This window comes from Ceraceosorus guamensis (assembly GCF_003144195.1).
Source record: "Ceraceosorus guamensis strain MCA 4658 unplaced genomic scaffold IE81scaffold_76, whole genome shotgun sequence".
Classification (NCBI taxonomy): Eukaryota; Fungi; Basidiomycota; class Exobasidiomycetes; order Ceraceosorales; family Ceraceosoraceae; genus Ceraceosorus; species Ceraceosorus guamensis.
In genome coordinates this window covers 1-12,548 of record NW_020290071.1, presented here as the reverse complement: position 1 = coordinate 12,548, position 12,548 = coordinate 1, and the positions used below count along the sequence as shown (strand labels likewise).

General features: G+C 55.8%; 1 protein-coding gene across 1 annotated transcript; it reads right to left on the bottom strand.

Annotated features, from left to right (window-relative positions):
- Window positions 1–8,525: 8,525 nt before the first annotated feature.
- On the bottom strand, window positions 8,526–9,825 carry IE81DRAFT_349463 (hypothetical protein; the record flags this gene model as incomplete). The annotated part of the gene is made up of 5 exons (XM_025516390.1): window positions 8,526–8,593; window positions 8,673–9,360; window positions 9,494–9,526; window positions 9,596–9,679; window positions 9,751–9,825. 5 exons carry the CDS (start codon window positions 9,823–9,825, stop codon window positions 8,526–8,528), a joined length of 948 nt encoding a protein of 315 aa, XP_025367346.1.
- Between the last annotated feature and the right edge of the window lie 2,723 nt (window positions 9,826–12,548).

The window sequence follows — 12,548 nt, the reverse complement described above, 5'->3', positions numbered from 1 at the left end:
CTTGAAACTCATGCGTGCCTGTGTATCTCTACCGCGGCAAGATCTGCTTGTCGCCGCTGAGTCATTGTGCGCCCGTTTTCCATCAGCTACTCAACTAATCGAACGAGTCTGAGCTTCATACCCTTCGGAAGCGTCGCGCAAGCTACGGCAACGTTGCCCTCCAGAAAGCAGCAACGGGCGATGGGCTAGTAGGCCGCAGGTCTCAGGGACGCGCAGACTGCTTCCTCGAGGCCTCAGTCGATGCAAAGCTATATCTCTCTCCAGACCGCTTATTCGACGCCTTGCCACCTCGATCTGTCCCAGGGCCGAGCACGACGCGCTGCCCGAGCCTGCAAAGGGTGACTCGAGTGCTGCAGTGAAGATTGAGTGCCGCACTCTTCTGCTGCGCTAGACCTACGAGGTTGGCTACAACTCCAGCGGTGTGTAGAGACCCAGACGCTCTTGATAGGTGAGCTGAGCCTCCTACCTTGCTGACTTGCTGTGGCCACCAAGACGATGAGGCGTGCGTAGGGTCCGCTGCATGATCTCGAAGCTTGTGCCGCATCCATATGCTCAATCGCTGGTCGTGCGTGTCGCAGATCTGCGTGGCTTCCTGATTAGCTTGCATGTATGCGTGGCCATGCACCAGAATGGAGCCTTCTCAACGCGTCGGACTCTGTGTTGATCACCAAGCTGGTGTTATGGATGCGGTCCATTGAGTTGCAGGCTCGTATGCAAGGCTGTTGTTTCCCACGCTGATTAGCTGGGAGGTCTTTTGCTGCCGGTACAAGTTCCTCTGGCGCGATCGTCTATCTGCTGCAGGATGTGTGAGCTCGCGAGGAGCGCGGCTCAGTCTTGGCGCACGCATTCAAGGCGAGGGCTGATGAGCTCATAGCTGGCCGTCGAGGTTGAAGAAGCGCAAGCTTTCGTCAAGGACGATCGAGGAACAAGTGAAGCCACAAAGGTAGCTTGAACCCAATTTTGACACTCAAACTCAAGACTCCCATGCGTTAGCGCAAGTGCAAAAGGATACCGCCGGTGGCGCGCGCGGGCCGCTTGCAAACACGTCACGTGACCAAACGCGTCAACAAGTCCTGAAAACTCCCCGAGTCAAGACCCAAAGCTGTACCGGGAACTAGACGTCGTTGATCTGATCAGGCAACGTCAACAGCAGGCGCTGCATAGATCTCTTGCTTTGCTTGACCAGCGAATCGGCTTGCAACAAGCTCACAGCAACCGTAGTGCTCCAGAGGCATTCCTCCTGAGTGCTTTTCGGCGTGTCGTGGTGAGAACGATGTATTTCATCTCTATGGATCTAGTCTGCGATATGTACATATAGGCGCGCGCGTTGTGCGGGTCACGTGCGTGCATTGGGCCCATGCACGGCGCGCCTGGCTTTTGGGAAATGGGGGGCAGTGATGGCGTCTTTGGGGAACATTGAAGCGGAGCGAGACAACTGGGACAAAGGAACATGAGGCTTGTGTGATGAGGGGGACACGACTTGAACACTGGGCGGAGCGAGACAGCCGGGAAAAGGGGACATGATGCTTTTGTGATTAGGGGGAACACGACTTGAACACTGGGGAATTAGACTGTACTTTCTTTTTCTTTTTCTTTCGATGGTTGGTGTCCATGAGGTGCTTTTTTTTTTTTGTTTGGTTATGCTTGCTACCTCTGTACTAGTCTTTGCCACTACTATCCACGACTACCACGACTACTATCCACGACTGCCACGACCATTGAGGCTATGCCTCTTCTGCGATAACCGGCAGATCGGCCACGACGGTTCCCGTGAGCTCGGGTGCTGACTTGTTCGGAAAGAACATTTTTAGGTGTCTGTGGTGAAACCTTCCTCCTAGAGGGATGCCCGCCAGCGTTTGCAGTTTGGCAGACGCTGGTCCCGTCCAGGTGACTTTGTAAGGACCCACCCACCTCGGCTCTAGTTTGTTGATGTCTCCCATTTGATGGACCATGACCAGTGATCCTTCCGAGATATCAAAACTGCGTTGTTTTCCGTCGTGTTTAGCTTTGCGAGCATTGAGCTCAGCTTCTAGAGCGGCCAATGCTTCGCAACGCTTGGCGTCTAGTACTGCCAGGTGTACTTCTGCTTCGCCATGCTGCTCCGCGGCGCTTTCGCTTGCCACAGCAACTCCGAACATGAGTTCCACAGGTGCCCAGCCTGTGGTGGATGATGTTCGCTCGTTGAGATTGCGTATCGCTTTGCTCAGCTTTGATGGCCACGCTCTTTGCTCCTGACCGCATAAGGTCCTCAGCTGCTCTGTTACCAGTCCAACGTGGCGCTCGGCTAGACCGTTGGCCCAAGGCGCGTACTTGGGCGAGGTTTCGTGTTTGATTCCGAGCTCTGCGCATGCTTCTTGCACCTCAATGCAATCGAAATGCCTGCCGTTATCTGTTAGGAGTCTTCTTGGGACGCGGAACGTACTGCTCAGGCTCTGGATTGCCTTTACCGTTTCCATTCCCCGTGCTCTTTTACTCGCAAAGGCCCAGCAGAACCTCGTAAAGTAGTCCACCACAATCAACACCTTGGTGAGCCCTCTCTTGCCCAAAGGCATGTCGGCGTAGTCGGCGCACAGAAGGTCGAACGGTTGCAACGTTATGATTGGTTGCATGAGCGCGTGTTGTTGGCGTGGACCGAATTGTTGACACACTCCGCACGTCATTACGACTTCCAAGACGTCCTGGTGGATCTTTGGCCACCAGACCTTCAGGTGCGTAGCTAGGCGCGCTAGGAGTATGTCCCGGCTGAAGTGCCCGTGCTCCTGGTGCTCTCGCATCGCCAATTGCTTGCCCTCCGCTCTTGGAAGTACCGTCGCATCGCAACCTCCTTTCTTGACAAGGACGCGGTGGAGTTGCAACGATCCGTCTCCCGCATTTTTGATGAAGAAGAATTTTGATCGTTGCCGTGCACTTCTTTTGACGTCGTCTTCACGCAGTGTCAGCCACTTTATGATGGCCAAACTTGCTTCGTCTTCTTTGAACCTCTCTGTGAGAGCCGCCACTCTGTCGGATGCAATCAGATAGGGCGCCACCGCCACCGTGACCGCCAGCACGTCCAGCACCTGGTGCGAAGGATGCTCTGGCGGTGGTGCCGCCTCTATGCCCCCCTGCGTTGCACTTCGCGACAGGCCGTCGGTGATCATTGAAGAGCTTCGCCTGTGATGGATGGCGCAGATGTTGTATTCCAAGAACTGCTCCCTCCATCTGACGTGAACTGACGACATCTTCTCCTGCTGTAAGATCGCGCGCAGCGCGCTGCAGTCTGTGACCAGCTCAACCTTTTGTCCTGCTACGTACTTCTTGAACACCGAGAGAGCCCACAGCGCGGCCACCATCTCTCTGAGATGTTGCGAGTACCTGCTTTCCGCTGGCGACGTCCTTCGCGATGCCACGGCTATGGTGCGGATTTGGCCTCCCAATTCTTTCTGGAAGCATGCCGCGCCGAAGCCTATTTGGCATGCGTCCGACTCGACCACGAACGGTGTTCCATCGTATCGTGGCTGCATCGACACTATGCACTGCGCTACAGCCGCCTTGAGCTTAGCAAAGGCCTGCTCTTCTTCGGGTCCCCATCTCCACGAAGGCAGATCAGTCCTCTTCAGCGCTCGCTTCAAGGACCCTTTGCGATTGCTCTTGACCTCGATTCCCCTGGTCAGATTATTGAGAGGTGCAGCTATTCTGGCAAAGTTAGACACGCGCGCTCGATGGGCTCCTGCTGTGTTGACGAAGGATAGCACATCGTGCGGGCTCGACGGTTGCTTCCATCGTAGTATCGCTTCCACTTTTGCCGGGTCCGCATGTAGACCTTGCTGATCGATAATCGTGCCACACCAGCTCAGCCTGCGCTTGAACATCTCGGTCTTGTCCAGGGCCAATCTGATGCCGCAGTCGCTGCATCGCTGGAGAACCCTCTGCCACCCCAGCAGGTGTTGGCGAAATGCTTGGTTTCTGTCGGTGGCAGTTCCATGGCCCATCAACGTGTCGTCCATCCACGTCGCTAACCATGGAGGTTCTTCCGCCATCAGGTCTCCCAAACCCTCTTGCATGAGCTCTTGATACATTCGCGCTGCTCCGGTCAAGCCAAACGGCATCGCATTGTAGTAGAAGTATCCAAGGCCTTCTACCCTGAATGTCGTTGTCAACGCGCTGGCTTTGTCCATCCGGCATGCGTAGTAGCCGGACTGGCCATCTGCCTTCCCATAGAAGTACTTGCCGGCCAACGACGCCTGCATCACGTCCAGCCTTTTGGTCGGGTACGGGCACTCGAGGGTGTTTGCGTTGAGCGGAATGTAATCGTGCGTTAGTCTCCATCCTCTGCTCGCCGTGCCGTCGTCCGTCCGGAGATCTTCCTCGGTTGGTAGATCGCCGTCGTACGGCAGGCCCGCCTCGTATAGTGCTTGGTTTGCCAAACGCACCAACCTTGTTGCATCCGTCTCCGTGGTCGATGAGTGCGACGGCTTTGGGACTATATTGATGGCGCTTACCCACGTCACTTCGGTTGGGTCAACCTTTGTGATGATGCCTGCCTTGAGCATCTTGCCGATGTGGTCGTGCAACCAATTGACTTGCTCCACCGTGAGCAATTGCGGGCGCAGCGTCTTGATGGGCTGCGTGCCTGGCTTGACACGGACGACACATTTGATGACGTCATTCTGCAGCACATCGCCGGCGTCCAGAGCGAACGCGTTGTGGTACTTTGCGCACATGTCCAGTATCACCTCGCGTTCGACTGCCGAGACTGGGTCTTCTTCGCTACCAAGGTTCTTGGCCAGCCGCTTTCTGACTTCCGCCTTGCGTGTTGCCGGGTCAGAGGTCCTATGCGGCACAATTGGGCGGGCATTGAATCGCCTGCTTCTGGCTTGGCGTTCCGCTGCCACCTCTGACTCTTGAGCTTCCATGGCCTCTTTGGTCTCTTTGACCCACTGCTCCTCCCTGCCGACGGCGAACACCTCAACCGACTTTAGCGCGTCTTCTAGAAGGGTGATCTCATGGCCGGGCACCTTTGCCATGGTGTGCAGGGAATCGAGAAAGTCTTGCGGTATGCGTGTGCTGGTCTCGCTTGCATCCGGAATAGGCTTCCACTCTTCGTCCCGTCTCACGAGCATCGTATTGTATTGATACGCGTGGACACATCCAATGCTGTGTTTGAAGGGCTTCCCAAGCAGGATGTCGTACATGCCGTGCGACGGCATGACCAGGCAGTCGACGTCGACATCCTCCGCAATGGTGGGCAGGGTGACCGTTGCTGCAATGGAGCCAGAGACCTTCTTGAACTTGCCGTCGGCCAGACGCGCGGATCGGTGCGATGGATTGAGGGTTCCTAGGTTGGGCCACCTGTTGTACCACTCCTCGCTGATGACATTCGTTAGGCAACCGTCGTCTATATGCGCCACTACTGGTACCTTCGAACCGTCCTTCATTGACACTGAGATTTTGATCGTGTAGAAGCGGGTCGGGGCAGGGCCTACTTTTGACTTCGGTTCTACACGAGGTGCTGGCGGGCGTTCTACGGTGTCTCGATGTACCTGGCTGGGTGGTGGCGTCTCCTCCGGGGAACTTGGTGGCGGGCTTGTTGGGGCAGTTGGCTGCTGTACCTGCTCCCTGCTACGTTCCTCTGCTGGTCGTGACTCTTGGACTTTCTTGGATGGTTTTGAGATCCTCCCTGAACGGGTGCGGATCGCGGTGACAGGGGGGTGAGGGCCCGCCACCTTTAGTAAAAATCCATCCCGTCACGATCGCGCTGGAAGCCTTCTTCGTGACCGACGTCGGTGTACCAATGCTCCTCGATCTCCTCCATGGGGTCGTACAGAGCCATTGGCACTCGTGCCGGTTGACGTCGCTCCCTAGACGCGTTGCCCCAGAGGCGACGGAACTCTTGCTCGCGCTCTGGCAGCTTGGAGGGCTCTCTGCAGTTGGGGCGTATGTGGCCTTCATGCCCGCACGCGTAGCAGACGTTGTTGTCAGGCTCCGCTGATCCGGGTCGTAGAGGGTAGGGTACATGCGCATACAGTGCGTCCTCTCCATATGCGTTGACTGCTTTGCGGTAGGCTGCTTGACCGTGGGGCGTCGTTGGGAACATCATATGCTTTCCTCTCGCTACTGGGGGGGGCTGAGGTCTGCGGATTGGTTGACTGCTTTGAGGTTTGGACATATCTGGCGACGATGGGGGCGTCGCTGGGCTTGGCGGGGCGTATGTCTTCAGTCTGCTATTGAACTTTTCAGCCAGCATTCTGACCTCCCTGGCTGTCTCTGCGGTCTTGACCACTCCTCGCACATCTTGAATGTGAATGTTCAGGATGCGCTCGACCATTTCTTTGAGCGAGTCTGGCGCGTTGCCGGGTGTGAGGGCGCGAACGCCTGAAGGCATTGCATCCGCGAGCAAGGATGCCAATACCTTGTTGGCTACTTCGGTCTCTGGCACTAGGGCACCCGACTGGAACACTTCGAGTGCCCACTCTTGGAGCCTAGACTCCGTACCTTCTGCGTGGACTAATGGGGGGTCGGCCAGCTTTTCAATTGAAGGCACCCTTGCTAGCGCCGCATTGAAGCCTTTGAAACCATCACGCCTTGGCGCTGTCACCACCGGAGGGGGCTTAGACGGCCATTGCTTGGTGATGGCCATATATGCGCCCTCAATGGTCGTTGGCTTGATGAGAAGACCGTCCCACCACGTCTCGGCATGGCCGTCTAGGAACGTGGGCAGCAGTCGGAGGGCTTTGCTATCTTCGAGGTCGGCCACTGCGGCCCACCTTTTGAAGCCCTTTACCCATGCGGCCCCGTACGCACCGGGCTCTCCAGCGAACTCTTCTGGCGCAGCGATGACACTCATGGTGAGTTTGCTGTTGACCTGGTTCAAGGTATCTTGCGTGGATGGCGCGCTTGTGTCCTTTGCGCGACCCGGCGGCGATGGGGGCCTTGCGGACGGGCCCGTGGACGATCGTTGGCTTGCTGCTCGCGTGGATGGGTATTCCTTTTCAGCCTGCGTAGGGTGTATGCTGACTATCGGTGGTGGCTGCGCTGCCGCTTTGAGGTTCTGTTTGGATGGCGCTCTTGACGGCGCTTTGGATGCTGGCCGTGAACCTGCTTGTGAGCCTGCCTTGGACGTTGCTCTTGAACCCACTTGCGAGCTTGCAGAGGAAGGGTTGCGGGAGGGAAGGCCTGTTCCTTGCGCTGATGCGAGTCTGTCTTCTAAGTTCCTGGACGTACTCAGAGACTCCGTCGCCATGCCCTCGCAAGTTGCGTGCGACCTTGTTATCATGAATCTACAGTGCGACAAACTGGCGGCGCGTCAGTGACTTGGGGAGCTTCGAAACGGAAGTATATGCGGTGTGCTGTGGTGGATGCTAATTTGCCACCGGGGCTGCGGTTGCGAATGCGGTGCGGTGCGTTGCGTTGCGGCCACTCACGGGGGCTTCCGGATCTTGTCTCGATATTTGTCTTCACACAATCACTGGGACAGGCAGCGTTGATCCTGCAGCCGTCGCCAAATGTCGTGGTGAGAACGATGTATTTCATCTCTATGGATCTAGTCTGCGATATGTACATATAGGCGCGCGCGTTGTGCGGGTCACGTGCGTGCAGGCGGCTATATTTCACTCGCTCGTCATGCGGTCCTAGCACAGCAATTTGCTCAATCGCCTCGACTTGCGTCTTTCGGCCGTCTTGGGCCGCGATTCACTACTACAATTCCAACATGCTGCAGAGATGGTGGACCCAGCAAGCAGCGTGCCGCCCAGTCGCTCATGGCCCGTCGACGTCTGTAGTCTCCGGTCTGAACGTGGGAATAGGTCTCGTGGCAGTCATGCAGCCCATTACGCGTCCGCGAGCAGGTCAGTGAACGCTCCGACATTCTTTTCGAAAGCGCGCTGGGAAGTGGCGACTCGGAGCGAATGGATTGTTGACTGAGATTTGGTGGAGCCTTTGCCCAGACGTGATGATACAATCTGAAAGGTCATGCTCACCGAGTAAGCTCTGGACCAGCTCGAGTTCGAAGTGATCAGGATTTTCTATCAAGAGACCAATGCGAATGTCTTTGCGCAAGCAGTCTGCGCGTTACCTCACCGCCCTATGTGCTGACCGTCCGCGGCGGCTCCATTCGCGCCTCACAGCCCCACAGAATCTGACTGGTGTCGCGCACGCGTTCATGCGTCTTCATGTACTCATCACATGCACGCACGCATCTTGAATATGAACCACATCATCCCTCTGCATGACATCCGCGACACTGGATGGATTAAAATTATATACGCGCTCCTCTGAGTCACGAGCTCAACATGCAGTTACAATCTCGAGCGACAATTGATGAATGGTGGAGACGGGGAGAAGGAAGGGGGCGGACTCAGTCTTTTGTTCTTGCGCCATCGGTTGAGGCGGGTGGAAGAGGGGGATAACTAATGATACATGTTCTTCTAGGATCCAAGGAGTTGCCATCTTGCTTGACAGTACAGGTTGAGGCGAGGAGCGGTCGGAGAAAACGCTGTTCCTGGAAAACCAACATACGCGTGCCTTTCCACGCTGTTTGTGAGCAGTCAAGGCTCCTCTTCCTTGACGCGAAAACGAAAAACTCTGACTGGAGCCCCCTCAGCGTCGTCCTCGACTGGGCGATGATGGGCGCGGCAATGTTAGACGAGCGTTCGACACTGACACGAGTCATGACAACTTTGCGATGCACTCACGTCCACGTTTGTTGCTCCTGCTGGTGTTGCTGGTGTTGCTGGTGTTGCTGGTGCTGCCAGTGCTGCCATTGCTGCCGTTGGTGCTGCTGCTGCTGCTGCTGCTGCTGGTGGTGGTGATGGTGCTGTTGCTGCTGTTGCTGTTGCTGTTGCTGCTGTTGCTGCTGCTGCTGCTCGATGTGAAAGAGCTGCCACCACCACGACCAACTTCGAAGGCGCTGGAAGGGACGCCAGATTGGATGGGCATACGCCCGCGCAGTGTGGAGATGACCTCAGGAAGATCGTCTTCTTCGGTGGGCTCGATGTTGTAGGCCTGCAGTGCCTTGCCGCAGCCGTGCAAAGCAGTCAGAGCGGCTTTGTACTGGACGCTTCGCCCGTGCCCGGCTTCCTTGTGCGACCCCTGCGCCGAGACGATCGCTTCGAGTTGCTCGAGCGCATCTTCGTGCGCCATGGCTGCGGCCATGTAGCCCGCGGCTCCAGTCAAATTCTCAGTTGCCTCTTGCTCGTAGGCGTCGAAGGCAGCGATCATCGCTTCGAGGCCATCACGGGCGGCTACTGCATGAGAGCGGTTGATGGCAAGATGACAATCCTTGCGGATCCTCGACATCGATGCGAATTCTTTGTCTGCGTTCTGCATTTTGTGCGCTGTGCTTTGCAGATGAGGAGCTCGAACCGTTCCGAGTGGGACATCCTAAATGCGATCAGCGGAGATGGCTGCAAGAGGCAACGGCATCTGTTTGGATGATGGATGCAATTTAGACACGATTGTAGTCAAGACAATGGTTAGCGCAGTGACGGAGACTACTCGTACGTATCACACGTACCCCAAAGAGAACCCAGAAGGGAGAAGACTGATTCTGCGGTGCGGAGGTGAGACGGGGTCAGCATGTCGAGTATGAGACGCTTCATAGTGTGTTGAGACGTACTGGTACTTTGCTATGCATCGACGTCTTGAAGTTCGGACTGTTTCTGACGAGAAGTAGCGTGTCGCAAACGTGCTTGACATCCTCCTGCAAATGGGACTCTTGTCAATGCTATTCCACTACAGTCACGAGTGCGTATCATTCTCTGAGATACTTACCAGAGATACGTGTATGATCTGCACCGAGACACTTGCGTCGGACATGGGTGGCGGTGGGAATGAGGAAGCGGTCATTGGGTCATTTGGCTGCAGGAGCGTCTTCGATGAGCGTCGTTGATTTGGTTGGTCGCATGAGCGTCGTCGATGAGCATCATTGATTCGGTTGGTCGCATGAACGTCGTCCATGAGCATGGTAATTTCGACGAGTTGCAGGAGTGACGTCGTTCAGCATCGCCGTGTTGGTAGGTTGCATGACCAATGTCGACGAGCAATCAGTCATCATGTCGTGGGTCGTTGTCGAGAATGAGGGAAGAGCATGCGTAGAATGAAATATGAGTGCAATGATGAGCGGACTGGCCAGGGCGTTTCGGAATCCTTCTTGCAGTCGTCACTTACCGCCGGAATGGACTCCGACTCCGATTTCTGGTTGTAGACGATCACAAGAGGAGAGGGAGGACAAGGAGCCGGGAAACAGGAGACGGTCAGCACTTGGCTGACCAAAGTCGAGGGCAATGACTATCATAGCAAACCTCCGGTCGGAAGCGCCTTGGCATGGCGGTCGACACCTCTCCGGGCACTTTGTCTCCGGATGTTAGGGCGAACGCCAGGTGGAAGCGACGAAGCATCACGCGTTGTACTAGCGATCGGGTTGATCGGTGTTCATCACCAAGGTAGAGTGCGAGCTACAGAGATCTATCCGGCCTTTGCTTTTAGCCCAAGGTCTTCGGGTGATGTCTGTCTCGGTCTACTTGATGCGCGACCGGCGAAAAGCCGCGAGAACTGGAGAGTAAGGCAATGCCCTACTCGCCAAGCACGACGAGAGCAGATACGGCAAGGCTGGTTGACATCGAGTCAGAGTGCGAACACCGCTACTCCGGTGCACGGCCACGAATTTGCTCGAGATCTTCGTGCGAAGTACGGCTCGTTCTGCTCGAGTGCGGATTGAAACCGCGTGCAACCAACGACCAAGACAAGTCTTGTGCTTGCTAAGCTTGTTACGAGCGGACAGATCAAGGCTGGCTGGCATCGGAATAGGAGCGAGGTTCGAGCTCCGTCACGGCCTTCGCTTTAGCTCAAGGTCTTCGTGCGTCCTTCGATTCGGGCCTAGCCAATGTGCGGACTGAAACCACATGTAGCCAGCGCAAGCTCTGCCAGCTTCATCAACATGATGCTTTGGCTACCAAGAGTACGGCAAGACCTCGCCGAAGCGAAATGCGCCAGAACTCTCCAACGACACGTAGGGAACAACGCGAACTGAAACTGAGAATCTCGAGTGAGTGGACGACTCACCGGCATCTTGTCTGTGGAAAATGAAGGGAGGTCAGTTTCTCGTTGGTAGAAAGAGAGAGAGCGTTTGGAGAAGATGGTGGACGGAGAAAGAAGTGCGGAGGCAAAAGCACTCGCTGAAGTGTTGCGCGACGCGTGCGCCTGCACCCTCGTCATGTAAGTCAAGTCAGGTTGCCAGCAAGTGCGCGCTGGAGCATGCATCCCGAGCAAACATGAGGAATGCGGCCTGCATGCCACGCACAACGCTTCCAAGCTTGGGCCACGCGGATGCGCCGTGTAGAGGTCGGTTCTCACAGCCAAGAACATAACAAGAGCCGTATCCACAATTATAAATACTCAAGACTGAATAATCACGACTAGAGATACAAGTCAAGAGTCACCGGCTATGTTTCGTAAGCTCAGTACCTGGTCAGTATGGACGTCAGTCACAGGTCGGCCGCTGCTCGTACCCGCTTCTAATCCAAGCCATGCACAATTGCGTGCCCACATGAGTCCAGCACTGGTGACTCTTGATCCGCGATCCATCGCGCTCCGACCAGCGCATGCCTGAATGAAACCGACGTCTGTGCGCGCCTCGCTATGACCAGCGGTCGCATTCTGATTGGTGGACCTCTGACCAGCTCGGCACTCACCTTCGTTTGAGCACACGACGGCGCTTGGCTGCTACACCTGTTGAGCGCTCCCGTCTGAACACATCGCACACCGACCAAAAGCGCAGATCATACGTATGCACTCTCAACGCTTCCGAGCACCACTTCCAAGCTCTAGCCCTTCTTGACTGCCGAGTGCTGCTGTCACCAGAGAGCGTAATCTTCGTTTTCAGTACCTCCCTGGCCCGCATATCATCGGTACAAGCTCCAATTCGCCAGCAGGTATGGGCCAGCTCATCAGCCAGTCGGCAGGATTGCCGCATTCGGCTGCCATTCAACAGCAAGCTGCGCAGTCCCAAGCGTACGAGCAGCCCGGAGGGGCAAATGATTCGACCAGCGTGAGTCCACTGCTCCAATCGGCACTCAGTGGTTTTGTGCGCAAGGCAGCTGTGCGCCTCGGTAAATGCTCGGGCAGAGACACCCGACAAGGCGTCCTTGTTTCAATCCGAGCCTCGCTTCTGATCAGCCACAGTGGATATCATCTTTCGCCTTGCAGACTGCAGCGCTTGTTGTGAGAAGAGATCGAATTCATAGCGAGTGGGGGCTTGACTGAAGGAACTGGAAGAGACTTATATACATGCATAGAGAGGAGGCCTGTGCGCTATTCTGACCGTTCAGATGCCTCATGCAGGAAAGGGGACCGTGCACTCAATACTCCCCCTTCTCAACAGTTCCGTTGTCAATCAACAAGAAGATCGACATACATTTCACATGAGCCCAAGTTGCTTCATAGCTACTCCGTGCTTAACTCCAGATAGCGACTTTGTGAGGACGTCAGCCTTTTGGTCTGCTGACGGTACGTATTCCACTATGATCTCTTTGTTTTCCACTTCTTGACGAACGTAATGGTACTTGACCTTG